Here is a 27,535-nt window from a genome sequence, read left to right as displayed (position 1 = left end):
GTAAAATACGAGTTTTCCAGGAGAAGAAACAAAACTGAGCAAGAAAAATACCTTACTATCCGCGAAAATCTAGTTCCATAGTTTCTTTGATGCTTCAGATTTAAATTCTTTCCAAAAATTCTAGTCCTCTTTCGTTTCTCTGACCGAATGCAACCTCAAGTAAAGAAATAACGAGTTGTCTAAACTAAAACTTTGTTCGGAGTAGACAAAAAATGTATCCACTTTAATCACACCACTTCAACTATCGCACTACATTTTCTCGCCCACTTGTGCTTAATCCAGTTTGACGACGGGATTTCCTTCACCGGAGTCCTCCCGTTTGTCTGCCTTTTCACCAAGTTTTCTTTTCCCACCACTTTGCTCGTGCGCTCGGGCGGTCAGCGAGGGCGTACAGGGAATTAGCATAATTTCAAAATATAACCGGAGCAAATCTGATAATTTTTAAATTATTCCAACAGACACAAAGAACCCCTCCAAGTTTTTTCCCCCAGTGGCCCTGAAAGTAGTTCGCCCGACGGATCCAACATATCTGACATGGAATGGATCTTCACGAGCAGAAGGTTGGCATACCGGACGGACGGAATGGATGACGGGTATTCGCTGATGGAAAAACTTTCCATCTCGCCGATCCAAGAAGCAACTCTTTGCAGTTCCAATACGAACACTTCCAGCGGTGCTGTGTGTTGCGCTCCCCGAATGAGATTAAGAAGTTGTGATGATCGTTTGTACCGATTTAATGTGCATTATTTCACCGACCCAATCGGCCAGTCGGTGGAAAACTCGGTGGTGCACCATTTAACCTATACGTCCACAGGGAAACATATTTGAGTTTAGCGATCGGGATTTCGGGGGACATGTTCGAAATATCACGCCAGAGGTGATAAATTAAGCCTCGCCAAACCCGAGGGCCCGTCAATCAAAAGTGCGCTACTCGGAAAGGGTGATAAACAAGTTGGTTTATCAACAAGTCGACAATTGTAAATAGTTCCGCCACCGGGCAGGGAAGAGGTGGGGAGAAAGGACCCCCAAACGCGTGAAGGGGAAATGGAACAACGCTACATTAAGCAGGATGAACATTAATCATACTCGCAAGATCTCGCGGTTCCCGCATTCGGTGCGGGAGGGTACGGGTACCATCCATTTCCATAATGTTATCGGCGTTTGCACAAACCCCCCACCCCCCCTCCCCCCACCCCCAATCTCTGGCCAGTCGACTGGTGGTGAGGTGCGGTTAGTTCGGTTGTTTGATTACGAAAATCCATCGATCCGGTGTGTCGGCCGTGAAGTAGATTTATTCCCACGCCAACACCACGGCGTTCTTCTGGTTTTCCCGGCGGCACCAGGTGAGGAGTGCGTGGTGGGTAGAACAAGAACTTGGCCACAAATCGTTCTGGAAACGTGCAAACTCCCGCACGGACACCACACCGACGTCCGTTTCCGCTTCCGGGCGTTGCATAATTTGCATTTCGCTTGTTGCCGAGGGAACTGGGGAGCGGACGGCGTACGTTAATGCAAATGTGCAGCATCTCCTTGCAGCCGGCCGTTCTTTGTGTTTGTGTGAGGGTGAAGCTCAGGGAGGGCTGGAGTTGTGGACCGCTCGGTGGAAACTCGGAGCAAGCAGCCCCTGAGCAGTGCTAGGACATAAATCATGTTTTCCCTCGCGTGGCGTAAAGATGCTGCAGCTCTAGCATGGTGGTGTGCGCGGAAGGTGAACACGGGGGAGATAATGTAATCCGACAGAGAGCAGATATATTTTAGCATCTGCCGTAGCTTTTCTTCCAGGATATGAGTATTTATTCACTACAACTGTCGGTCAGTGGGGGATTATTTATAAACTAGCAACCGGACTTTGTCTCGGTGTGCTTAAAGTTTACTAATTTATGAAGCTGCTCAACATCGTCAAAGTCAAAGCGAGTGAACATAAACCATATGTTGATTATTTAGGAGAAATATTGTTTAGAACACACATGAAACCTGGCACTTAAGAAGCTCCTAATCGAAATGATCTCATTCGTTCTCCTCCCGAGATACTTTGTACAACAATATCCCTATTGCGAAAGTCAGCTGGCGTTCATGCTGCCGTGTGTCTTGTGATTCGAAAATTATTATCCTTAATTAACACCGCACGATATTACGTGACAGAGGATCTTTTATGAGCCACGCCAGCAGGAACCCTTTGCTCACCGGAGTCATGTTGTCCCTGCTTAAAAGGGTTCCCTGTGTGAAATCGCTTTCCTTTTGTTTGTCTTCGCCCGTTCTTCATCTTCGCCGAACAAAGCGACCCACCGTAAACGGAACACTTTTAATGCCCCTCCATCCTTTCCCAAGCGGCGTGAAAGAAAGAAGCGCCGAAGAGAGTTTTATGATTGTCACGCCCGGACGGGACGGTTTTCCTTCTTGAGCCCTCCCGGGAAGCACCCGGGCTTTGGGGGGAGAGAAAGAAAAAAAAACCGGCCCAACGGCTTTCCACCACAATGCGGCACTAATTAGGCGCACCGTTGCGGATGTCAATTTTATGGAGCCGTTAGCGATAAGGGTTGTCGCGACAATTAAATAACAACGCGCGTATATTGCAACCCCTCGTGGGGGCGGGCAAGATGTCGCTTTTCCGGGCACTTGCCACGTGGAAGGACATTTTCTTTCCACCGGGTTCTCCTAACCGGATGTGCGCGACCGGTTGGCATGGTTGTAATAATTTTTTTTTTATGGAAAGAGGGAAAACCGCCACCGCTGGGAGGTGGGAAATGTTTACCGTGCTGTAAAATGAAATGCAATGCTTTTCATCATCCGCCCCCCCTTTTTATGGAGGCATAAACAATCGCAAAGAAATGGGTGTCTCTTGTGTGAGAAATGGTGTTTGAATGGCTTTGTCCTCGAGGCGACGACAGCAATCGTAACAATAATGAGTCAATTGGCTATAAATTAACAGCTTTGGTGAAGCCATCACCTTTGTTTATCTTTTTCCTGCCTTAACAACTAGACATACCAGCTCTGCAAGGAGTTGCGAAATGTGCGTGTTGTTTTTAAAGACGGAAGACAATTTGCATCGTTTTATCGAAATTAGTTAGTTTTTCATCACACATTAACTAAGTTTTAGAATTTAAAATCGCTATAACCATAAACAAATAAAGCAATATTCAAATTTGTCACATTCTCTCACAATTCATATTTTGAAGAAGTCATTTTTCCACACGATGTAAAAAATTGTGGTATAATATATCCTTAACCGAGCGACAGAATACACCATATCATTAACGAGAAAAGTACTTGTACAAACTTTACAGGAATGAACAGTATTAATGAAATTGAAAATAAATAACTACAGTTTGCCAAATTCAATTGATCATTTCATTGCTTGGGCTTTCGCAAAACCCTTAATTCGTTTGAGCAAATATTCATTCGTTCGTCGATGTATTGAAAATTGAAAGTTTTAGGAAAATATGTCAGAGCTTATTACTTTATCGGTGAATATTTGCATACTCTTAGAAATATGTACAAATATCATAATACTTCGAAATAATGTTGAATTATTTCACAAATCTGTATCTATTGCGACGAAATGTAGATACTGAAGCGCTACACGAATGTAGAGAACTAGATCGAATGGTATAAGAATAGAATTCTTCTTCTAGAAACAATGGTTATTGCAGAACCATCGTCATTCTGCCCAAAAATTTCACTTCTGCTCGGATTAATCAGCAATTTGGGCATTCTTTCCCGGCCCAACCCTTTCACACCAATATTGCTCAATTCACAACAATGTTCGAGCGTCAATCTTCTTGCATCGCATCCCAAAAGACATGGCGCATTCCGGGAATGTCTCAGATATTGCTCAAAGTTTCGCGCAAGTGAAACGTGGCGCACAATCTGTCACGATCGTCCATCCGTGCGATTCTCGTGACACCGTGTTCGCCAAGAGACTCATTGTAATTTACCGTTTTAAGCGATGGGTTTTTTTTTAGTTCCTCTTGCCATCTTGGGGATGGGCTCGCCGGTAAATGACAGACCCATGTCGTCGTCGTCGTCCTCATCGCAGGAAAACGTCGTCGATTTCGGTAGCTGCACGAACTTTTTCCTTCTTTTTCCATCGCATCACGGCTTGGCACATGCTAAATTGTCCGCCCGGTGGGAAGAAAAGTACCCCGTTTCGTTGCCTCCTCGGGGCACACCCCGGTTGGGTTTTCATCCGAAACGTGCGAGCGGAATTTTCAATCTCAAAACGTGTCAATAGCGACACATTCCAGGGTTGATTCCGGGTCTGGGAAAAATGCAAGGAAGTTGTCGGACAGAACGCTGGCACTCTTCATCCGTTTCGTTCTTCTTCGAGTGCCGATCGTGAAAAGGCTTCCGGTGGCTAACGCCGGTGTCTCCCGAGAGGAGGCCGAGGGGAGAAGGAATATGCCGGTGATGGCCTCGCCTTGGCGTGCGCTTCACGGTGTGCTGGAGCCGTGCTGCAACTGACGGTCCGAAGTCAGTCATTTCGGGCCGAGCCTAGTTAGGAGCCACACATTCCAGAGTTAAACGGACCATAAACGATCCCAATCCCACCAGCCACCCTCCACCCCGTGTCGATCGCCGGTCGGGGAAATTCGCCAGAAACGAAAAGAATTTCAAAAGTTGCGAGAAAAACGTGCTCCCATAATTGAACGGTATGTCGATAAGAGTTTTCCCGGCACCGCTCGGCGATGGGCCACATTCCAGCGGGGAGGGCACGCAGGTAGCTAAAAACGGATATCGATGGGTTTTGATTGAAGCTTTGCGGGCCACTTTTTTGCCCTACATCCGGTCTGCCACTGGAGGCGGATGGGAAAAAGAAATGCTGGGAAAGCGGGAAGCCTGTTGACGGAAGATGTCGTTCGTGTTCATTTTCGTTCGCCATTTACGGTGTGTGAGTGTCCCGTGGTGTCTTTTCTGGTGGCATTTTTGCGCATCACTCAGCCGGTGGCAAATATGTTTTGCCGAGCGAAATGAGTTTGGAGGAATTTTCGTGAAAGAAACTGTCCTATCTGTCGAAGATTTTCCAATGGAAAAAGTTTGTTCGCTCATTAATCAGCCTTTTCATTTTATGACTTTTTAAACTGTGAAGGCCGTTATCTCTCGTCATCATTTGACAACTTTTCAACGGTATAAAATTTTTCAGAGAAGAGAATAATTTTCCTAGAAGCTTGTTATTTAGTTTACACCAAAACTCAATACCATATTTTTGGTTTCTATTTTAAGAAGACTAGGGCTTTTCTTACCTTTACAAAAATGGTTAAGGATGGTATTTTTTAAAAAAAATTAATACGAATCTTAAAACAACGCCACCAACATACTTAAAATGATCACAGGAATGAAAACAGAATACAAAAATATGATTCCTCTCCGCATCATGTTTCGGTACCTTTTCTTGATTTTCCCTAAACAAAAACCCTTCTCATTTTCCAAACCAACTCGTCACTTGACGTACGGACCGTCGACATTTGCGTACGAGAAAAAAACACCTACATCTAATCCGACTCCGGATCGATCCCTTCGGAGGAGTAACTTTGACCCGTCGAGGGAAAACTATCCCCACCCGTTGCGACACATTTCCTCCGGTTCGGGTACAATGCGGTGGGTATTTAGAGCGAAAGTTTTCCCTCATCGTCAGGCGATCCTTTTGCGTTGGTTGCGTTGCCCCTGTACGAGTCGGTTTCGGTGGAAGGTTGGGTTGGGGTGGGGGGACTTCAGGGTGCCAGATGAGTCAACGACAACTATTCAGCTTGCAGCATTTGTCCCCCGGCCGCACACCTCGCACATAGTTTTTATTTTGTTTGAAAAATTAAAATCACAACATTCTGCTCATTTGCTGTGAAAGTTTTACCGTTCAATTAAAGTTCTTTGCCTTTGCGCCCAGCTGGTTCTGCGGTCGGGAACACTCCTTCCCGCTCGGGGCTGCGGGCAACCCTTCGGGGGCTGTTTGGAGATTAAAGCAAATGTGGAGGCAACCCATCCCGAAAGCAATCAGCACCCAATGCAAATGAAAAGTGCAGCTTCGGGAAACCCAACCGCGTTAACACTTTCAGTACTTTCCATTTTCTCTATCTCTCTCTCTCTCTTTCTCTGGGGACGGGATCACATCGGAAGCATCCCCGTCGATTCATTTCCCTCCAGTGTGTGTGTCCTGTGGGAACCCTGTTCTTTTTTTTCACTCACTTTCCCGTTTACAACCTCAGCCACAACTTGCTGCAAACTCCACGACCAGGATGTGAAGCCTGGAATAGTTTCGACGAACTATTTCAACGGGCTGGATGGGGATTGCACAACCCATAAGGGTGTGTTGTTGTGTCGTTACAGCGTGATCCTTTGCTTGCCTCGCACGAGGCAGCAGTTGCAAATTGGCTAAATTTGTTCGAATTAAGCCTTTGCTCGTGATGACCCCGACAAATGGTCGTGTAGTCAACTGACATGTGCCCCTTTGGGGATATCTGCATTGAAACGGCTCTAATCCACTCGGTGCAGGTGGGCTGCGGTTTCCGGGAAACAATTTTACATTTCTTCATGCTGTGAAGTGTTGCAGATTTATTTCAAAATATCATACGGAATCATCACCGGAGGAAAAGTCAAGGAATTACCGGAGGGCACCAATAAATCCCAAGCAAATCAGCAGATTAGTTGACCTGTTTCTAAGCATAAGTGGCATTAAAAGTTGTTTCTGCACCTGGTTTTCTTCGTTTTTCGGTTGGTAGGAAACCACAAACAAGCGATAAAAAGCCTAAAAGTCGAGGATTCGGTTGCTTGTTCAACTAAAAGCGTCTGCCACCGGTGCTTCGGTCCTACTTTATTACATTTTCATCTAGCAGAATGTGGTTTTGACACAATCATTGCACAAAGTTGTTGTAACAAAGAACAATTGGGGTTTATTTTTCAACCCGCACTATGGAAATGTTACAACATTCCATGGCGAGCAATTACTAGCAGGGTTTTTTAACCTCACAGCAACGCGATCGAAAAAGGAAAACGAAAAAAGAACACCCAACCTCTACCGGAGCAGCGGGCGTTTGTTTTTCTGTAGGATATACCATTTTCCCACGTGCGTGACACAACGGTGTCCCGGTGAAATTGAATCTTCCATCCCCGCCGGATGGGCCCGATTTAGGCATGGTGCAGGAGCCTAAGGCCTGGCGGCGGTGGCTGTTTTGTTTCAATTTACTCGGTGTGGAAAGATTTTTCCTCGACGTCAGCGAGGACATACGCTGTTTGACATGTTATCCTTCCGGATGGCTTTTGTGTGGCTTCGTGCGCGAGATCCGTTTTGTTTTTCGCTATTGAATTTTTACTCTCACCCCCCATAACCTCCAGCCCACCCCACCCTCCCCACACCTCTCACACATATCGCTCATTGCAAGCAAGCCATGAGCACAGGAAAACCCGTCCCGGTAGAAAGGGTTAGGAAGGGAGCTGGGAAAATTGGTGACAGAAGCGTCTCCACCAGTGGGTTCCGTGCGTCCTTCGCGGTCCGGTCGGGAAATGGGGTGTATCAGCGCGCGAATGATTGGCTTCATCATGTCAAGCGCCAACCGTTCCACAAGTCGGATCGCGCCTAAAATGTTTGGATAGCTGTGTTGTTGTTGTGAAAATGAGACGCGTGCACTGTACAGGGGAAGGTCATTTGGGTGTTTTTTTTCATTAAATTTTTTAGCGGCTTCTGACGGCACATTTTCCTTTGCGTAACTTCCAACAAACCGGTTTCTATTCTGATTTATAAAGAAATTAAATAATTTTATCCTTTTATAAAGAATTGAGGATCATTGATTGTTTTCTTGCACTGCTGTCAAAGCAGAATTATGAATATACAGGCCATTAAATTGGCTCATTATTGAACATTATTGTTAAATCTCATAGAAATTGTATTGCAATTTCGTCCTTTGCAAAGTTGAAATCCTTGAATTTTTATTTAATACTTGTAAACTACAAAATACAATCACAATTATTTTTTACACCTCTAAACAAGGAAACAATTCAATGAAAAGTTTGTCCCGTGGTAATATTATCTGTTTTGCTCGGAACTAAACTTTCCCTTTGAACTGCCAATTTGAACCAATGGAGTCGCAATATCCACGTACACACTTCGCGTAACTTATCCTACAATTCCTAAACAAGATTCCGGCGACTAAAATACCGAGACTTTGTAAGCGAGCCAAAACACGTGAGGGTTTCCCCGTGTCGGCGTGATGATGAATTTCTCGTTGAGACCTCGTAAATTCAATTCCACCACCATGGTGGCCCGGCTAGTTGAAAATGGCACATCGTCAATTTCATTCCCGTTTTTTTCCCTCCGCGATGCTGTACTGTCGATTCATCAACAGCTCCGTGAAGCTTCGTTTTGGTGCTTTTCTTTTCGGTTCTCTTTCCTTCTTTATTGACGCTTCCTTGAAGCTCTACCGCGCGAGGATCTTGTCAATCATGTTGAGAGGTAATTTTGGAAACGCACTCGCCGTCGTTGGCAAGGAAAAATGGTCTTTGCAGTCACGCGTTGGTGCCGTTTCGTCACTGAGGATGTTTTCCCAACCCCCACCCACATCCAAACCCGGGAAAGTGTCGATGTTGTCCCGGGGACGAAGAGTGAAGAAAATGACACCAGCCACTTCATGCTTCGGCTGAAAAATGTAGACCAGCCGAATTTTACACATGAATAATAGTCGGCCTCCCTCCTCAACGACCTACCCCTGGTTTTCCACCACTAAGCTCTGACTCGGGCGGGAGAAAGAAAAAAAAGATATCGCCCTCCTTGAGCATTTTCCGCCAACGCAAATCGCCATATTCATAACACGCCCTCAAATACGCACCGACACACGCACAAGGACACGCGATGGGCCCGGAGGGAAATCGTGAATGGGCAGATGCTATCGAAGGTGTCAGGTGGTAAACATCACCCAGACTACATTACCCCTCAGGTCGGGTAGGGTGGGATGCGTGGGGACTCTCAAACGCCTCCCTTCGCCGTCCTTTTGCCCACTTGTTTCTTTTAAAGGGATTTTTGCAAGATTTTTCTCACTCGTTTTTTTCTCATTTTTATCGTTTCCCGACGCCCTGGCCTACTTTGCAATCTGCCGTGCGGTGGGAAATTGATTTCTGTCAACGCCGTACGCCCGGGCCGCTCACTAATCGTCTATCAATTTTTCCCGCGCGCTCCTTTTATGGGCCATCAACGGTGGGCTCCAGTTTTCGTGGGTCTTTTTCTTCTAAAAAAAAAATTACGTACCGTCAGGGAAAGGCACGTTGATGAGTATCACCATAAAGCCCTCAAGGAGCTGCGAAGGTTTTGCGAACCGCGAGCAAGTAGAGGACGAGAAAGTGCGAAAACCCAATCATGACGAACAAAAATTGATTCTTTTCGGAGCTTTTCCGTTTTTTTTTTACAGGACTAAAAATGTTACCTTTCAACTCGTGGTAAATTGCTTGAAGTTGCTCTGAATGACTTTTTCAGCGAATCCTAAACCTAGCACAGAGTCCAGTGTTTTCCAAATCATCATCATCATAATGTAATGAGGGCAAACAATGTTTTCTAACCAACGTTAATATGCATTGAATTTATTTTTTTGTGGAAAACCATGGCATGTCAGCATTTTGGGCATCCATTAAAGATGGTTAATCAATTCGTCTCCTCTTGAGTGGATGTTGCATACATTACATACCTCCAAGCGAGTAGATGAGTATCACCCACTTTCGATCGCAAGATAACGCAGACTTTGCGACATGCTTCGAATATCCCAAACTCACTGGCCGTTCCTTCCCTTCCTCCCGTCCTCCTCCTTCCTTCACCGACAACCCGGGACTTCTTTCCCATTTGGTTTTCTCTATCGATTTTTAGATAAAATACGTCCATAAACCAGCAAATGGCACACTATTTCTTACCTCGGGTTCCATCATGTATGCTTTGATGACTAAATTTATGCTCGGGCTCCATTCCATTCCTACGTCGCTCCACTCCCCTCCCCTACGAGAGGGAAAAAACCCTCCGAAAACCCAAAGCTGACTAAACAGATTCGTTCAATCAACCGAAGCTCCCGCTTTTTCCCAAGTGGATGCGACGACGGCGGCGGTGGCAGCGACGGGAAAAACAAACATGCGAAACGAGTTTCCCCTTCCCCACCCTCATCAGCCCGCCCACATCCTTGGCGTAGTCGAAACTCGATCGTAGAACTTTGTTTTATGGTCGCATTGAAAGCGACGGAAGTCTGCGGCCGGAAAGTCCTGGCGTCCTGGATCCAATGCTGCTACACAAAAAAAAAGAGGGAACGGGAAGGTAATTCGAACAAAATTTATTCCCTCCCCCACCCCCACCACCCCCTTTTCCGATGGACAAGGACAGGTAGGTTCCATCTCCACGCAACCTCACTGATAGCGAGAATGTTGCCTACTATTGCTGATCTACGATTTGTTTGGTTGTTTTTAATGGATTTTTTCCTCGGCCCATTCTACCGCCCCTTTCTCCCCTTCCCAAGGGCATCCCATTTTCTCTAGCCAACAGCGGACGGCTATCATCAAAGGATATAAAACTCGTTTCAGTAGCCAAACGGTACGAAAGGTCGAATCCTAATGATCTGCATCGTCGTAACTTGATTTACCGTGTCGTTTCCGTCTTCCCGTCTTGGCGCACACGTGGTCCGGCCAAGGTACGCACATTGTCAGCAAAAATTGCACCCCAAGAAACCCCGCCACCGGAATGTCGTCATAAATCTTGCCCGGATGGCCGGCCGCAGGCACCTGCTCCTCCGTTTTTCGTCCTTTTCAACCAGTTGCGCTGCTCACGCTGACCATTTATCGTTATGTGTGTGTGCGGTGCGCGATCGCATCGTGAAAAACCTATTGCCCGGTAGGTGGTGGATAATTTTAGATATTGCCTTTTCGTAAGATAAAATAATACCCATCGATATTGTGAGATATCATTCTCAATAAAAGATGCGCATCGGGAAGGAAACAAGACTCCTTTGGTCTTGTCCCCAAATGCTATGGGAACTGAACTTGTAAGCTACTCCAAAAGCTTCCTAGAGACACTTCCCGGCAGTTTGGCCATTATATGCACTTCGGAAAATTGTCTGCTCGAAAGTCGCCAACCAGCAGCCAGCTAAGGGAAAGTTTCCCCGTTGGCCACTCGAAACCGATGCCATTTCTTCTTCGCAAAACTCTATAATTTTCGCATTCCGTAATTTCCATTTTAATTGCCGCTCCCTGCAGTGCGCCACTGCCCTTGCTTGTTGGTAGCTACACGGCTCAAGCAAACCGGGCCAGGCCACTTGTAAACCGGCCGTCGTGTTTCGCCAATTGGGCAGTTTGTTTTTCCAGTTTGTTGAAACTAAACTGGGCCGCCCCTTGGCTCGTTAGGAAGTGGTCTTTCGAGAGCCGTGCGGATTATTGTAAGACCAAGAAGCAACTGAAATCATCAACGGTGGAAAACTTTTTCCTGGAGCACTTTTATGCTCGGTGAAGACAGGAAGGGGGTTTTCGTCTTACCTTGGGGTCTTTATGTCAATATAATCTGAGTCAAGAAAAACTTATTGAAATCTAAGAAATATTGAATTATAAAATTTAAATACAAACTGAAATATTAGGTGAAATGTAGAACTCTTTTATCGAGAACCCATTATGAAGGGACAAATTTAAAAACTTGTATATAACGAACCAGATTTTACCGCTTCACTAACGTGCACTTTTTTGATGCACAAAATACTTCCAATAGAATCATTAGACCATCGCATTCGACGGAAGTAGAGCCTGTTAGAATGCATCGGTGCACTCTAATGTCGAAGCTATTTTCCCCGGAACTTTTCCTAAGCCTAACGTGACCGGAGACCGAAAACCCTTCGAAGGAAAAGTTCATTCTCAAAAATTGATACATTATTAGATCTGTGCGGTGCACTTTCGTTCCAATGCATCTTGCCTTATTTTTTCGTGTGTCCCCAATGGAGGTCCTCTTATGTCGAAGGTTGCAGAATTGCCGCATTGAAGCCAGTGCCGGGGTATGGCGTGGTTCCTGTTTTGCCGAGTCGATCCTTTTTTCGCTCTCCTATTTTTCTACATCAAAGCAACATAGATCAACTAATGAATCTCATCAGCTGCATTGAATCGGGGAGAAAGGGGAGGCCGGCAGATCATATTTGTATCATTTTTATCTTCCTTTTTTTTGGTGACGGTGCTTTTCAGAGGTTTTCGGTTTTCTTATGCCTATATACTGTGAAAAAAACAAAACTCACGTTGCTTGAAAATGTCGCACTACGGAAGATAAAATACTGAGGGAGAAACGAAAAAAGAGAATCCTATAAGCATTTTCTTTATGAAAAGCAAGCAAAGCCAAACAACAGAAAAACCGAGCTTTGGAAACCTGAAACCCCAAGCTAACGAGTCGAAGAAAATGTCTTAAAAATGGTGCAGCCAAAGGTAAGAGGAACACAAAAAATAAATAGAATCGATCAAAGTGCAACGACGATGACGACAGTGAGAGCACATGATGAAATGAAAAATTTCTGTACAAAAAGTTCTTTAGCATTCAGCGGAAAATTCATACGGAACCTATCGTCTACTCATACTCATACTTCATACGGAACCTATCGGCTAGTCACTCTGACGGTTGAACGGAGTTGCAAGAATTTTTCGAGATGAGCCAGCTTTCGTTACTTGCGGATGTCCTGCGTCAATTTTTATTAGGCTGATGCGTTCTTCGTTTCATGCACTTTCATTGAATGCTGATAAAACTATCCCCCCTTTTTCTCTCTTGATCGCATTAGCTTCATGAATTGTACCGTGATGATTAAATCGGTCAAAAGAGCTAATCAAAAGCTAAAAAAATAAATAAGAAAAGGATGATTTTTGGTAAGTACCCAAATCAATATAAAATCAGTTAATAGATAAAGTAAACAAACCAATCTTTCTACTCCCATTTTCCAATAGAATCAACTGAAAACTGAAAACAAACGGCTTTTTAATGTCGATTTTTGAATTTAAATTCAAACCAAGGTTATTTGCACTTGCAGCCAAGGTGTTCGTGATTCAATTCGTTTTTTAAAAAATTACTTACTCAAAGTTGTTTATCTTTAATAGACCATTCATTTAAGGACATACACATTCAAATTGGTTTATTAACTAAACAGAAATCATAATTTATCTAAATTTATTTCATCGGAAAACAAAAGGTAAATATTTTGCATTTGTAAACGACAACCCAGTTGGTAGTCCAAGAACTGACAGTTGTTTGTTTACACGTTCGTTTCACGCGTGTTACTTGCTGACAAACTTTCCACTTCGACATCGTTTCGAAGCAATTTTCTGACTGAAAATCTACCGAAATGAAGTGCCACTACGAAGTGCTCGGACTACCTCGCACGGCTGAAGGAGAGGAAATCAAAAAATCGTACCGCAAGCTCGCCCTCCGGTGGCATCCGGACAAGAACCTCGACAACCCGGAAGAAGCGAATCAACAGTTTCTGCTCGTGCAAGCGGCTTACGATGTGCTTTCCGATCCACAGGAACGAGCATGGTAATTAAAACGGAGAAACTAAACTAATTTGATTTGAACTGTGATTTAAACTGTGCCTATTTCCTCCGACAGGTACGATAACCATCGCGAACAGATCCTACGAGGTGGTCATACCGATTACGAGGACAATTCGCTGGACGTGTTTCCTTACTTTACCACCTCCTGCTACAAGGGCTACGGGGACGATCCGGGCGGTTTCTACGCAGTTTACGCCGAAGTGTTCGACAAGCTGGCTGCAGAAGAGGTTGAATTTATGGACACCGAGGAAGAGTACGAAACGATTCCAAAGTTCGGTAACGGACAGTCCGACTACGAAACGGTTGTCCGCCTGTTTTACGGCTTTTGGGAAGGGTTTTGCACGAAGAAAAGTTACGCCTGGCTCAACCCGCACAATGTTGCCGAGATACGGGACCGGCGGATACTGAAGGCGATTGATAAGGAGAACAAAAAGGTGCAGCAGAAGGCACGCAAAGAACGGAACGAGGAAATTCGTAGTTTGGTGCTATTCGTGAAGAAACGCGACAAGCGAGTGAACGCGTACAAGAAGCTGCTGGAGGAGAAAGCAACGCAGAACCGGTTAAAGTCGCAGCAGAACCGACTGGATCAGATACGCCGCAATCAGTTGGAAATTGAAGAGCAACAGCGTAACTCTTCGAATCTTTTCGACCAGGCGTACGAGGAGCAGTTAAGGTACGATGTACGATCACACTTTTTGGCGACGTTGCATGCGACTAAGACCTTCTTATCGTTTTAGGAGGAAACTTGAGGCCGAAACAACGGAAGATGAAACGGACGACTATGAGGATGACGCCGTGGGAGATACCAACGGTCTGGAGGATGCGATGGCCGGGTTGATCGTGGGCCAGAACGAAAACGGAGAGGAAAGCTTCTACGTGGATGATCTCTACTGCGTTGCCTGTGATAAAATGTTTACGAATCGAAGTTCGTTTGAAAATCACGAATCCTCAAAGAAGCACAAGCAGAATGTGGAGCTGCTGAGAAAAGCAATGCGAGAAGAATCGCAAGAATTTGACCAACCGGAAGAAACGGTCCCAGAGCAGGAGGAATCTACTGTGTTGCCCAATGCCGAACAGGAGCCGACCGATGGTGCTGTAAATGGAAGCGACATCGAACAAGAGTCCAATGAGAAACCTGCCAAAAGCAAACAGAAGAAGAACAAAAGCAAAAAGAAAACACTTAATAACGTTTCTGTGATAAAATCGTCCGATGACGAAGATCCGACGAGTGGCCTGCAGCAGGACATCGATATGGTTGGGTTACGGTTGGGCAAGAAAGGGGCTGTCGATAGTGACGACGACGATGATTGGGGTAGTGGAAGTAAAAAACCGGCTCGAAAGGGTAAAGGCAAAGCAACTACCGCTGGCCGAAAGGGTAAGGGTCAACCAGATGGACCACCGAAGGCACCGGAAAGCGACCAGAAACCAGTAGATACGCCAGCTCCGAAGAAAGGTACTCTGAAAACCTCCGAGCCACCACCATCTGATGAAGAGGGTCCACAACAGACGGATCATTCGTGTGTGACCTGCAAGGAAAAGTTCTCCTCGAAGAACAAGCTGTTCGATCATCTCAAAAAAACTGGACACAGTGTGTATATAGATAAGTTAAAAGAGTCCAAGGCGGCCGCCAGTGGGAAGGGAAAGCGAAAAGGCAAGTAAGATGAAGGCACCGAGGGAAGTAAAGTTTGTTTGAATATAAAAAATATATATTTATTTGCTCATCAAAATCATGGCTTATCGAAATTATGCGAAATACTTTGAATATATAGAGAGCTAGAATACATAGAATGTTATTAAATGCCGTTTTTCACTGGAGGGATGGCTTCTAAACTTATACAAGGAAATGAATGTATAGTTGCTCAAAAAGTTTTGAACTCGCTATGTTATATTGTACTTCATCCTCCTGCTCCTTTAAGCACTCGGAGGGAAGTGTTTCTTACATTCTACAGTACAGTTGCCGTCGAAGAACTGAAGCTGCTATTAATAGATGAGATTCGTAAAATATTTCGAGCGTAAAATGTTCCGTCCACGGGAACCTTTATGGCACACAAACCAGCACCTGACCCTCCTCAATGGAGCGCTGCGCCTTGGCACTGAAAAAGGCCGATTCGGCTTTGGCGCTCAGCATGGCGCTAATGAAAGCCAGCACGGTCCCGATCGCGCCAAGGTAGATTGAAATACCGAGCTTACAGTCGGACGGAGCGAACGGTTCGGAATCGAGACCGCAGAGAATTTTCACGCGCGCTTCTTCCCAGCCGAACGGATAGGCCATATATCCACACAGTTCCATCATCGCGGCGATGCCCTGGAAAATGCCCAGCAGTTTGTGCGTGCTGAAGCCGCAGATTGAATGCATTCGGCAGCAGGTCACCAGCATACAAATCAGCGTACAACCCAGCAACAGATTGCCCAGACACATCAGGAACATCGTGATCTTCCAGGCAAAGGGAAAAATGGTCGTGTCCGTGGCAAGGCCGTACAGGTCAAAGTTGCCACAGTTGTACTCCGAGTGACCCATACGTTTGCATCTGCGGGGGTCGAGAAAACAAAGAGTTAGTTGGTCGAATCGGAAGGAAAGGTACATCGTTTTTACCCCCTCGCAGCGTTACCTGTTGTAAATTCCTACCGACGGATGCCGGATGATCGTATAGTTGCCCTCCAGGCTGGGGATCTGTATCTCTTCCGGTCCGATGAGCCATTTTGGTAAAACGATCGCCCCAAACAGCGTCATGCAGGCAACGAGGGTGACCAAAAACCAAAGCAGACTTCTGCCGGTGATCAGTAATCCGCCACAGCACATTTTAAAGTAGTTCGATCGTATGAACAACGGGAATGATCGGCGTATTATCTTAAAGCTACACAAGCACCGGCGACAAATGTTTTCTTCACTGAGATGATTCAAGTTCGATCGTGTTTTCGTTTCTTTTTTTTGTTTCACATCACGATCGCCGATCGATTAGTGTTGGCAGAATCGGGATTCGGAAGATTCGAAGATTCGATCCTTAGACGAATTCTAAAGATTCGAATCCCTGTAGGGATTCAGTTTCCCCATTACTACGATCGATGTCAAAAAAAAAAATGTTTTCAATCGGTTCAATCTTTTGAAATTGCATACTTTCAGGTTTCAGAACTGTCACTTCAATCGGTAACCAGTTCGACTAGGATTTATCGAAAAAAGAAGTCGAAAATGCTATGAACCAATTTTTACCTCATAAACCACCAGAAAAAACTATAAAATTAACTTTTTAGAATTTTATGAGTGTAAAAATAGTATTAATAAAGTAAATAGCTGTCCGAAATCGAGCAAACTGCAACTTTATTTGTAAGCAATTTGCAGCCCAACTGTCATCGTGAAAACAAACATCTAAATGCAACGACCTGTTTTTTGCATATCTTTGGTTCGGCTGTCAGTTCAACAATCGTGATATTTCATTTTCGTGTGGTGTATCAAGCGGCAATTGTTTTAAAACACTTTTCATCTAAACTATAGCAAGACAAAATGGATATGGATTGTTCAAACGACTGGAGAAATGCTCATCATAGCACTGGAGTAAGTATTCTTTCCTTTATTTCAGTGTTTAGTGGAAGTATGCAAAGAACATAACCTTCCGCCAAGGCCCAATTGTTGCAAATTGTACAACAAACTGTTAAACATTATGTTCCTATTGCAGACCACGATTATGGCCGTAGAGTTTGATGGTGGCGTAGTAATCGGCGCTGATTCACGTACCAGCACGGGAACGTATGTAGCCAACCGAGTCACCGACAAGCTCACGAAGCTGACGGACAAAATTTACTGCTGCCGTTCCGGTTCTGCTGCCGATACGCAGGCCATTGCAGACATTGTCGCATACTCGCTAAACTACCATGAGTAAGCACTTCAACGACAAGCTAAACTTATCCGGGTTGGTTAACCATTCGTTTTATCTTGTGACAGGAACCAGACGGGCGAGGAACCGCTCGTTGAGGATGCGGCTAACGAATTTCGTCAGTACTGCTACAACTACCGTGAAACCCTGGTGGCTGGTATCATCGTGGCCGGCTGGGATCCCAAGAAGGGTGGCCAGGTTTACTCGGTTCCGGTTGGAGGCATGCAGATTCGACAGAGCGTTACGATCGGCGGTTCCGGCAGCTCGTACATCTACGGCTTTGTGAAGGAGAACTACCGCGAGGGTATGGCACGGAACGAGTGCGTGGAGTTTGTGAAGAAATCGGTCTTCCACGCAATGTACCACGATGGTAGCTCGGGCGGTGTTTGCCGCATCGGGGTCATCACGAAGGATGGCGTCGAGCGGGAGGTGTTCTTTGCGCCGCGCGATTACGAGAATGTTCCCGCCCGTTCCGCTGCACCGAGTGTATCCGTTCAGGCTTAAGGTATGATTTTCTTAACGGTGTTTGTAAGGAACGTTTTCTTTCTACTGTGGTAAATGATTTTGTGGCCGAAATACACTTATAAATCGGTACGAGTCGGATAAACATCTTTGACAACGATCAATGAAAAACACATTCGAAAGCTGTAATCCCATGTCCTTCCTGAATCCTGACGTTTGAGGAGCTTTTCACGACAATTTCACGGAGCTTTTGAACTGGTCTAAAAACCCAAGCTTGCCATCGGAAAATGTTCTATAATCCTGCCGTCTCTTCACTGCCCCACGACAACACATTCCACCTGATCCTAGTTCCAGCGCGAAAATGCGACACCGTCCGCATTCTCTTCCTTTCTAGGTCCTAGGAGAGAAAGAATCGGATTTCCATCGTGCAGTTAGTCTCTCTTTTTCTCACCTAAAAACCACGCGGTGAGCAATCCATTTTCCCCGACGGTCGTCGACTCACGTGCGTCGCAGTTAACCATGGCTGTGTTGTTTTTCCGTTTCGTTCCATCCTTCAGCGAGACATCTTCAGCGTGTCCATCGACGTTTTTCATCGAGCCTTCAAGCTCTAGAATTGGGGAGACTCTCCTGTGCGGCGTTGTTTGGATGGCTCGTTCTCTCACGCTCCCCAGAATCCGTTTGCAACAAGAGCCTTGGTTTTGGTTTGGTTTGGTTCATTGCTCTGCGACTTCGACACCCCAACTCCGGGGGCTCGTGCTCACGAGGACGCGAATCCGTGAATCGAGGGCTTGCGTTGCCGCGCCGCATGGTACGATCGGAATGGTGGACTGAAGGCCAGGAGCCGCGAGATGGGGGCACACGGTGTGGACACAATTTTCCTCACCGGACCAGCTCAGTTGTATTGCGGGTCGCAAAGGGTGCGCGCGTGGTTCCGTTTGTCCGTCGAAGGTTCGTGTGGAAGGTTTTCATTCTTGCTTTTCCGTTCTACTGCTGCTTTGCTCGTTCCTGCAGCATCCTTCGTCGTTGTGTGTTTATTGTATCTGTGACCTACAGGGAAAATATATATAGAGGATAATCAAATCGAAGGCATTGAAGCTCAAATGCTGTGTTTGGAGTGTTCTGTTCCGGGAGAAGAATGTGGCCGGGACTTCCGTTTGCACCATCAGCAGTAGCAACAATTTTCCAAAAGTTTTCAGCACGATGCCCTATTTACGCGATAACCAAACGAGCGTGGTGTCCAATCGCCACGAAAAGTGAAAAACAGAAGCGAGGGCTGTAGAAACATGATGGCATTTTCCGATGCTGCGGCATTGCGTACCACGTCGAGTGAGGGAAAACTGACCCTTAATACTGTTGGTGGTGCTTCGGGAGAGGAAAATGTGAGGCACTAAAAAGCACACACCAACACACAGACACACGCCGACGGGGATTGTGTCCACCGAGTGGAGAATATGCGGATATACACGGATCGATCGGATGAATGAAATTTTGTGACGGAAAAAGGTGGCGCGAAGGAAAAGTGCCCCCCCCCCCCCCTCCCACCCCTGCCACGGAACGAAAAACGTGCCGAGGCTCCGGTGCTGGTTGATGGTTTGTTATTTCGTCGCAGTGTGTAACCTTTGCCGTGTAGGTATTCGGCAGTTTCGTGTGATAATCCTCGACTTTGAGCCGCTGGTGTCTTCGTGTGTTTAACGCTGACAGTGAAGGAAATGTGGCGCACCTGTGAGTACGTGTGGCGCTGTGTGTATGTGCTGCTGGAAAATGTGGCGGAATGAAGGAAAAACACATTGCTCACGTTGTTGTGATGGCACGCGTCGATGAAGGTCCACCGGTGCACCTGGGTTTTCCTCGCTATGGCAAGAAATGTTTCTTTCGTTTCCTCTCATTTCTATGTACCAACATATTATTCATATTCTTTTTAAAAAAAAACTTAAATAAACATTGTTCTAAAATATAAAAATAGAAACTCCATTTTCGAGGGTTCGAACAAAATCCGTCCATTGACCTAAAAGTTATCTTTATTCCCTCTCGTTATGCACCTTATGACCTGCAAATATCGCCCTGGCTGACCCTCCTGTGCGACCAGCACTGGCACATGAAAACCCCGAACCTCCAGCCCGTGCACGTGTGCGGAAAACTGCAGTTTGCATAAGCCCGTTTGCGCCGATTGCCAAAAACAACAGACCGAAATGAGATTTCAGGGCAAAACGACACCCGCCAGCACCGAAATCGATATTCAAAACCGAACGAGATCATACCTCTCGGTGCTTCTTATGCTCACCTCTTCTTTGCGGGAAAAGATAAAAAAAAACATAAAACCTGCCCAAACCAAGTGTGTTTCGTTTCCGTTTGGCTTCCATTTCGGTGGATGCTGATTTTTAATGTTTGCCATTTGTATGCTGTTTGCCTGGACTAAGGTGCGGGCAAGGTCGGTTCCAAACGGAGGCAGGTCATTCCGAATGGAAAATGAGCCTCCAGTCCACCCCCGACCGCAGTCCCGCATTGGCTTCCAAGCCGCTGGAGGAGCGAGGGGGAGTAAGAAAGGAAAATCAAATATTTTCCCACATCACACGGGCACGGCTGGCATGGCTTTACCCCGTCGTCGCAGTTCAGCCTTCTGTCCCCCCTCCTTAACCACAGACGGATGATTCGCGACCTTCCTTCGTTGCGCCTCCTCCCATTCCCCCGTGTCGTCGTTGAAGCCAAACTTGGAGGATCACCAATAACCTAGATTTGGAGGCTTTGTGCCTTGTATCCTTTTTTTTGTCTTCTCCCCTTAATCGGGAGAACGTAGCGTGGTTGAACTGACGGCGGGGAGAGGGCAATGAAAGGCTTCGGATGCTCGGTTATGCTCTAATTTTGGTTTCCACATCCACCACTGCGCCATCCACCACTGGTCTGGTGCGGGTTTTCCCGGATTTTCCCTTGCGGTAGCGCTCTCATCTTTGCCGTGCACAGAATTCCGTTCGGGAATATTTAGCGAAAATTCTACACGGATGTGTTTGACTCGGTACATTCGCCCGTACCGCTCCTTAAAGAGCCCGTTTCTGAGGCATTGGAGAGCCTTTAATGCCAGAAACCGTCGAATGGGATTACAATTTCCGTCCTGAAACATGTCGCTAGTACACAGCCTGGATTATGCTACGGAATTTAAGCACAATTTTCTCCTGGTACGTTGTTCTCTTTTGGTGCGGCTTTAAAGTATTCTTTCTGGGTGGCAAAAAAAAAGAACGTAAAACCAGGAGCATATCCATCGTAACAGAAACCATAAATGCCCGCACACCGGAATGGTCCGCAGAAGAAACCGTACCGGAGAACGAAGCAATAGAAGAAGTGTCGAGGTAAAAAACCAGAGAACTCCCATGCGGATGAAAGAAATCTTTCCGGCCGGTTGATAAAGACTTGGCTGCCGGGGCTGAACATGAGGAAGGCGTGGGGGGGCCAAGCGGGGCGAACAGATTCGTCGGTCGATTGACGATGGAAATGGAAATGAACGGCTGAATGCATTCGTCCTTCGGGCTGTCGGTCCTTCGTGGTGGCATTACCGGCCACCGGTGGCTTTAGCAGTCGGTTGTTCCTTTAGCTTTTGTTGGGACGAGGTGCCGGCAAAAGGACAAGAGGCTTTCGAAAGGCAAAAGAACGGCACCGAACCGAACGTACGTACGAACGATTTATGAATTTGCTTTTCGGCGGCTTTATTCAACACGAACACGCGATAACTAACGGCGGATAGATAGGTGTTAAAGGGAGAGTTTGTTTTTCCACCGGGTGGGGTTTTTTTTTGGGTATGTTTTACGTGTGTTTTTCAAGTCAAACGTAATCCAGGATTGACTGGCTGTTGTGTTCGCAGGAATTACAAAAGAAGCAAAGCTACGTTGCTGAAGAAACAGCACAAATGTGACAGTTTTTAAAAGAAAAATACAATATTTTCATTGAATTGAGACAACTTTGTGAAAGACGTTTCTGACTCAAGTATAGGAAATGTGAAAAAGTTCAAAGCAACAACTTTGTGAAAATATTTTCTTAACTAAACGTACTCAAAATCATTAACAGGAAATGGATTTTGCATTGTTTTCTGCTTGGTAAAATTTGAACGAAAATTATATTTACTTAGGTGGATTTTGTAAACTCAGACTAAGTATGAAAAGCAAAAATGTTTTAGATTTATCACAGTTAAGTTGCTCCAAATGCAGTACTTTTGGACACTAAACCTCGAAAACTAAAAAAACTGAAGGATTTATTGTTATAAGATATTGGTTTAAAAGATTCTGTCGTTACTTAATGTACGGTTTGAGGTTATTAACTTATGCCTGTTTTTCAAATTATTATTATCGCTGATGAATAATTGCATTGAATGTTTAATCGCTTAAATGAATAAAAAACCAATTTTCCCACTGAACTTCATCAATACGCCGTCAGGCTGCATACCATTTCCAACTGACTAGCTTAAATGTTATTACAAATAACGAGGATGTGATCGAACCCCGGGGTCCGCGACAGCCGAGCGGTAGCGCCGGTTAGAAAATCGGCCCACCTCGACAGCGTGGGTTCGAATCCCAACTGAGACCGGACCCTCCCCTTTACGAGAGGACTGACTATCCACGTACAACAGGGAAACAAGTCTCGTAAGCCCTTAACGGGCAGGCATGACCAACAAGGTCGTTACGCCAAGAAGAAGAAGAAGAAGAAGAAGTGATCGAACCCGTTAAAAAAACTGTCTACAAATGTATTATGTACCATACTGAATTACAACCAAATATACGGTTTCTACTACTACTACTACTTAAATGAATAAAAAAAATCAGGGATTTCGAACGAACATTACTGTGAAACCAAAACAGTAAGGAACATGGAAAAGTTGCAATAGAATACATGTCGTTTGGTACGACTGAAATTGTTTCCAAACCTGATGAAGTTTTCATTACTTTTGAGTGGTCGAACATAAGCTCGCAGCTAAACGGCCAAGAAAAGATCATCGGAAATAAGGCATCGTTCGGCGGAAATGAGCGCAATAAATTTCAAATCCCGCTAAACGTTGTCCCCAATCTATTGGAACGAGCTTGGCGCAACGTCCCAAGCTTGTCGCAAATGTATCCAACAACCATGGGAACCCCCCTCGCTTCAAAATATTCGCCAACACGTCGCACCCCCGTCGATGTGAATGTGCGGGAAATGGCATTCTAAAAAACGGAAAATAAAGTAAAAAAGCGCACGCAAGGATCCATCGTTTGCATTTTTATGCCACTTCCAGCCCATTACTCACAATTCGCACGGGCAGCGGCAGAAACAAACCAGCATAAGGAGCCAGCATCGACAGGCGGCATCAGCCGGTCGTCGACACCATTCTTGGGAAGCATAAAATTTTCGTTCAGCACTCTCAAACACACACACACACACAGGCTCAAACTATTCGCCACGTCGAGGAGTCAGCAAAAATGTCCGCTTGGTTGCGCTGGCAGCAAACGCACGTTAACGCCCGCATTTTCCTGCACTCTCCGGGATGGCGTGGGGGAGGGTATCGCGGGAAGGGAATTTGGGAAAAGTTTTCTAATTTAAATATGCTATTGATTGCCAACGCGCCTCCATGCAGTTATTCGCTCCAAAAAGAAGCTTTCGAACCCTAACACCCAAGCGAATGGTGGAAAATCTTTCCGTGGTGGGGTGAAAACTTTTTTACCAACGAGATCGAGCCTCCCCCCCCCCCGCCCCAAATCCGATCACACGGTCGGTGTATGTGTGAGCCTTCCGGCGTGGTTTGGGAAACGGGAAACGATACGTATCAGTATCAAAGTTTCGACCCGGAATCGAAAAGCTTAAAGCGTTCCAGAAACAACAGGGAAAACGAAGTAAAATGAAAAGTAGCAAACGACACTGTGCGAAGGGATGGTGTCCAGCGGCCAGAGGGCCAGAGATTAGCAGTGAAATTATTCCACCGTTCGCGGTCGGAAACGTCCACGCGTCCCGTGGAACGGAAGCGGAAGTGCCATCGTAACCTTGAAGCGTTTGTTTACTTGCGAGGCGCGGTTGAAAAATGTGTTTCCAACAGGGTAAAAATTAATATTTCCTTTTGTTTATTGCTTCCGGGACAGAATGGTCATGTTGTTTTTTTTTGTTTTCGTCCGCTCCTTCAAAGCTTTGTCCTGTCCTCGGGTCGGGTCATCCCTTCACCTTTTCGCGTTCTCCCGTGTGACTTTTCTGACGGGAGGGATCCGCCGGGGGAGGAAGGAGACGGTTGATGTTGTTTGCGGAACGCGACCAGCGTTGATGATGATAGCCGTGGCCGCAGTGGGGAAAAGTGCTTTCGTAATGCTTTCCTCGTGCCTGTGCTAAAAATAGCGCCACAAACTGTAAAATTTAGATGCCTCCAGCATCCGCCGGTTGGGTGGCGACATGTTGGAACGCTCGAGCGCTGTTTGGGTCATTAATTTCCCCACCCCCCCCACCTTGGGGCCCCAGAAAGGGACCCGGTGGGAGGACAGCATCACCATCAGGATACCGTTGGCAGTGTGGATAGGCAAATTGGGACCAATAAATAGAATGACACAATTGCCCTCGACCACCCTCCCAGGGGGGGTGTAGCTGGTGGTGATCGTTTGGAGCCCGTTATTGTCCGCACCGGTCTCAGTAAACCCCTCGGCTGTCTCGGCCAATCTCCGGGCCCGCCGGCGGGGGCCTCCTGACAATGGGAGTACGATACATACACGGTAAGGTAGCCGACGCAAATTGCTGACTATAAAAAAGTAATCGCCAAGCTTAATCGAAGGCCCCTGAGGGTGAAAGGGTCAGGTTGTCGTTCATGTGACTCTGTTTGTATGTGTGTATGTGTGTAGCAGTGGTAATGCACAACACCGTGGAAGCTCCCGGAAGGAAATTTATCGCCGGTGCTGCTAGCGAGGTTTTTCACCGCCCAACTCACTCGGGAAAGGGACTGAAGAGCGTAAGGTTGGTCTCAAATCAGTGCCCGGATTTGTGTTGTTTCAGTTGGCACAGATTAGTTAAGTCCGGAGGTCAGGTGGAGCAATGATAGCGTGGGATTAGCTAACCTGACTCAAAACCCATCAACTAAACGAAACGAAAGCGTTATGGAAAGTGGCACGCTAGGGAGCAAGAGTTCCTCGGGAAATGAGACTCACTTTAAAGGTCCCCGATTTTCGCTTTGTTACCTTTTATCACGAACGATTTGTTCATGCAATGTTTTGCTATCGAGCTGTCGAAACTGGTGCTTAAAATTACACCACAACGATATTACGCTTCTAAATTGAATAAATTTTAAATATTTTACCAATGCCGTGTTCTAGAAAAGGAGCTTGCCTATTCGAAAACCTCAACACCTGAGCTCACAATTATTTCCAAATCTGAAATTCTCGGATAGTGCCCGAATATCGATCCGATAGTGTGGTTGTGGAAATCTCGGTCGAAAATCCGCTCCAAAACCGGGTGGAGAATTTTTAATTTAAATTAAAACACGTTTCTAAAGCCTGTCCGTGACTCCTTGCACTTTCCTGGTAGGGTTTTCTCGTATTTCGGGGTCTTCGAGATAGATTTCGTCTAGCCCGTTGCTATCAAAGAGTTTTCGGAGAACGAACTAAATTCCCGCACGAGCTAAGCGGGGTAAATAAACTGAAAACGGATAGAATGGGAAAAGAAGAAGATATAAACTTAAAATGGAATAATAATTGAATTCCCGGTCGGAGTTTTCCAGCTGGTAAACTTTTGGTCTCTTTATCCCCGTCGTTACGACACGTTTTTTTTGTTCCTTCTGTTATTGTCCGATAACTCGGTTTTTTTGGGGAGACGTTAAGGGTTTGCGTTATATTAGTGGGGGTGGGTTTGGGTTCTTTTGTCTTAGACCTTTATCTCCCCGCGTAAGAGCTCGCCTTTGGCGAGAGAGGTCAGTGAAAAAGTTCATGGGACACTGATTTTTCCTTTATCCCACTCCAAACACTCCGTCGATCCTAAGTTTTTCTGAACCTCTTTGGGAACCGTTTTTTTTCCTCCAGTTTACTTCAAATGTTCTTCTTGGTGGGATCATCGAATGTTGCTTTTTACTTTTAAATCGAATATTTAAGCCGCCATTCCGTGCGCTTTACTAATGGCATTCTCAACGGTACATTCAACTGTGAGGGTTTATTTGTGCGGGGTTTCAAATAAATTCAACAATCCGATGGCCCCTTCTCGGAATCCATCGAATTGCGGCCAAAGGTGGGCACAGCAAAGGACAAATCCGTATCCTTTGCGTCGTGCTGCGCCACATTGTACGCAAAACCATGTTTCCACCAGCATTTTGATTGCGGCCCGAGCGGACACGAACGAAGGACGGGTTTGGAAAGAAAAGAGGAAGGATAATCTTCCCAGAAGGAACCCCGTTCGGTGGAGGATGGCTCTTTAATGGCGACGGTCTCCAATGGTCCATGATGGGCCATTTAGTAGCCCAGGTCAGGGAAAATGGAACGAACTTTTCCGCAACTCCTCGGCAGGATAATCATATTTGTCAGCTGAATCCTTGCTTTTTTTTTTGCTTGCTCGAAGCTATGAACTTGTCCGATGTGGCATTTGTGTTGTTCGTTTTTCTTTTTTGGCTTCATGTTTCATCTCCCGTTTGGTTTATTGTGCTAGTTGATTATCTGGAGGAAGCATAAAACCCGGTTGTGGTTTGTCCGTCGGAAAAGTAGGTTACATCAAATGGAGACGGCTCCATATTATTTGATTGGTAATGATTTACTTTCAGTCCTGGATGTCGTCATATGTATCATTTGCTTTATTTGTTGTTCTATATCGGTTTAAAAAAACTCGCTCTTGTGTGAGTTTATCTAATCCCACCATTCCTAATTTAAATGAATTAAACTATTCAAAGAAGCTCGCCGTGGCGATTAAAGTGATCAAAGTGTTTCACGGAACGATTGTCGCTAGCTTGTTCCTCGGCTTGGCTGTTGCTCTTTTCGTCCACTTATTTATTTTCCGGCACGAACCAGCCAGTAGTTTGCGTTTGCCAAAACTTTTGACACCACAAAACTTTCTACAAATTACCCGTGCATTTCTGGGAACTTACCACGCTGTCACTAGAACAGGTGCCGGCTCGCCCACAAGACCAAGTTTGTCTTTTAGGGTTTTCTTTACCGAAAGGAGAAGTTTGCAATTCACCTCAAAGCCGGTTGCTGGAAGGACGGTCGGGAAAACCACGGACAAATTATGCATCGACAAATTAAAGGCAAAAAGAGGTGCGATCCGTTTAGTCCAAGTTCTATTTAATCATTTTAAGTTTATGAAGTAAACTAGGTGGAGTCTTTTTCTTGGTGGAAAATGTATTCTTCAGGAAAAAATATATAAAAAAAGAAATGTTTAAATATATAGCTTAACGCTTAAGGTAGTCCAAAATTAAAAATAAACAACAAACACTAAAAATAAAATACAATGAAAAGATAAAAAGGAAACCATTGCTTCCGATTGTCTGGGCGAGTAAAAATACTTGAGCCATTTGGCGTCTTAAGGTTCTTCAGCCGGCTTTTTGCCTAATTACAGCAAATATATTTACCTGGAAAAACTCTGACGCAACGTGTCGTGTTTGTTGTGATCTTTTTAATTAAAATTGTGACCTTAAAGCAAATATTGTCACCGGTGCTATATGCAATAATGTACAAACTTTTCTCCCCAAAAATTGTTTGTTGCTATTCTCGCAAGACACGCTCTTC

General features: G+C 45.5%; 3 protein-coding genes across 3 annotated transcripts; 2 read left to right on the top strand and 1 right to left on the bottom strand.

Moving 5' to 3' along the window:
- The first annotated feature begins 13,285 nt into the window (after positions 1–13,285).
- LOC131294110 (dnaJ homolog subfamily C member 21) lies at positions 13,286–15,307 on the top strand. The gene is made up of 3 exons (XM_058322156.1): positions 13,286–13,498; positions 13,571–14,188; positions 14,256–15,307. The coding sequence occupies exons 1-3, from the start codon at positions 13,308–13,310 to the stop codon at positions 15,172–15,174; spliced, it is 1,728 nt and encodes a 575-aa protein (XP_058178139.1). The 5' UTR covers positions 13,286–13,307; the 3' UTR covers positions 15,175–15,307.
- A 225-nt stretch (positions 15,308–15,532) lies between these two features.
- On the bottom strand, positions 15,533–16,428 carry LOC131281325 (LHFPL tetraspan subfamily member 2a protein). Its single transcript, XM_058310650.1, has 2 exons — positions 16,125–16,428; positions 15,533–16,043 (listed from the first exon to the last, which is right to left on the bottom strand). The coding sequence occupies exons 1-2, from the start codon at positions 16,313–16,315 to the stop codon at positions 15,554–15,556; spliced, it is 681 nt and encodes a 226-aa protein (XP_058166633.1). The 5' UTR covers positions 16,316–16,428; the 3' UTR covers positions 15,533–15,553.
- Positions 16,429–16,923: 495 nt separating this feature from the next.
- On the top strand, positions 16,924–17,980 carry LOC131288418 (proteasome subunit beta type-6). The gene is made up of 3 exons (XM_058317553.1): positions 16,924–17,065; positions 17,187–17,386; positions 17,453–17,980. The coding sequence occupies exons 1-3, from the start codon at positions 17,015–17,017 to the stop codon at positions 17,886–17,888; spliced, it is 687 nt and encodes a 228-aa protein (XP_058173536.1). The 5' UTR covers positions 16,924–17,014; the 3' UTR covers positions 17,889–17,980.
- Positions 17,981–27,535: the final 9,555 nt, after the last annotated feature.

This window comes from Anopheles ziemanni, chromosome 2 (assembly GCF_943734765.1).
Source record: "Anopheles ziemanni chromosome 2, idAnoZiCoDA_A2_x.2, whole genome shotgun sequence".
Classification (NCBI taxonomy): Eukaryota; Metazoa; Arthropoda; class Insecta; order Diptera; family Culicidae; genus Anopheles; species Anopheles ziemanni.
This window is presented reverse-complemented; position numbering and strand designations above follow the sequence as displayed.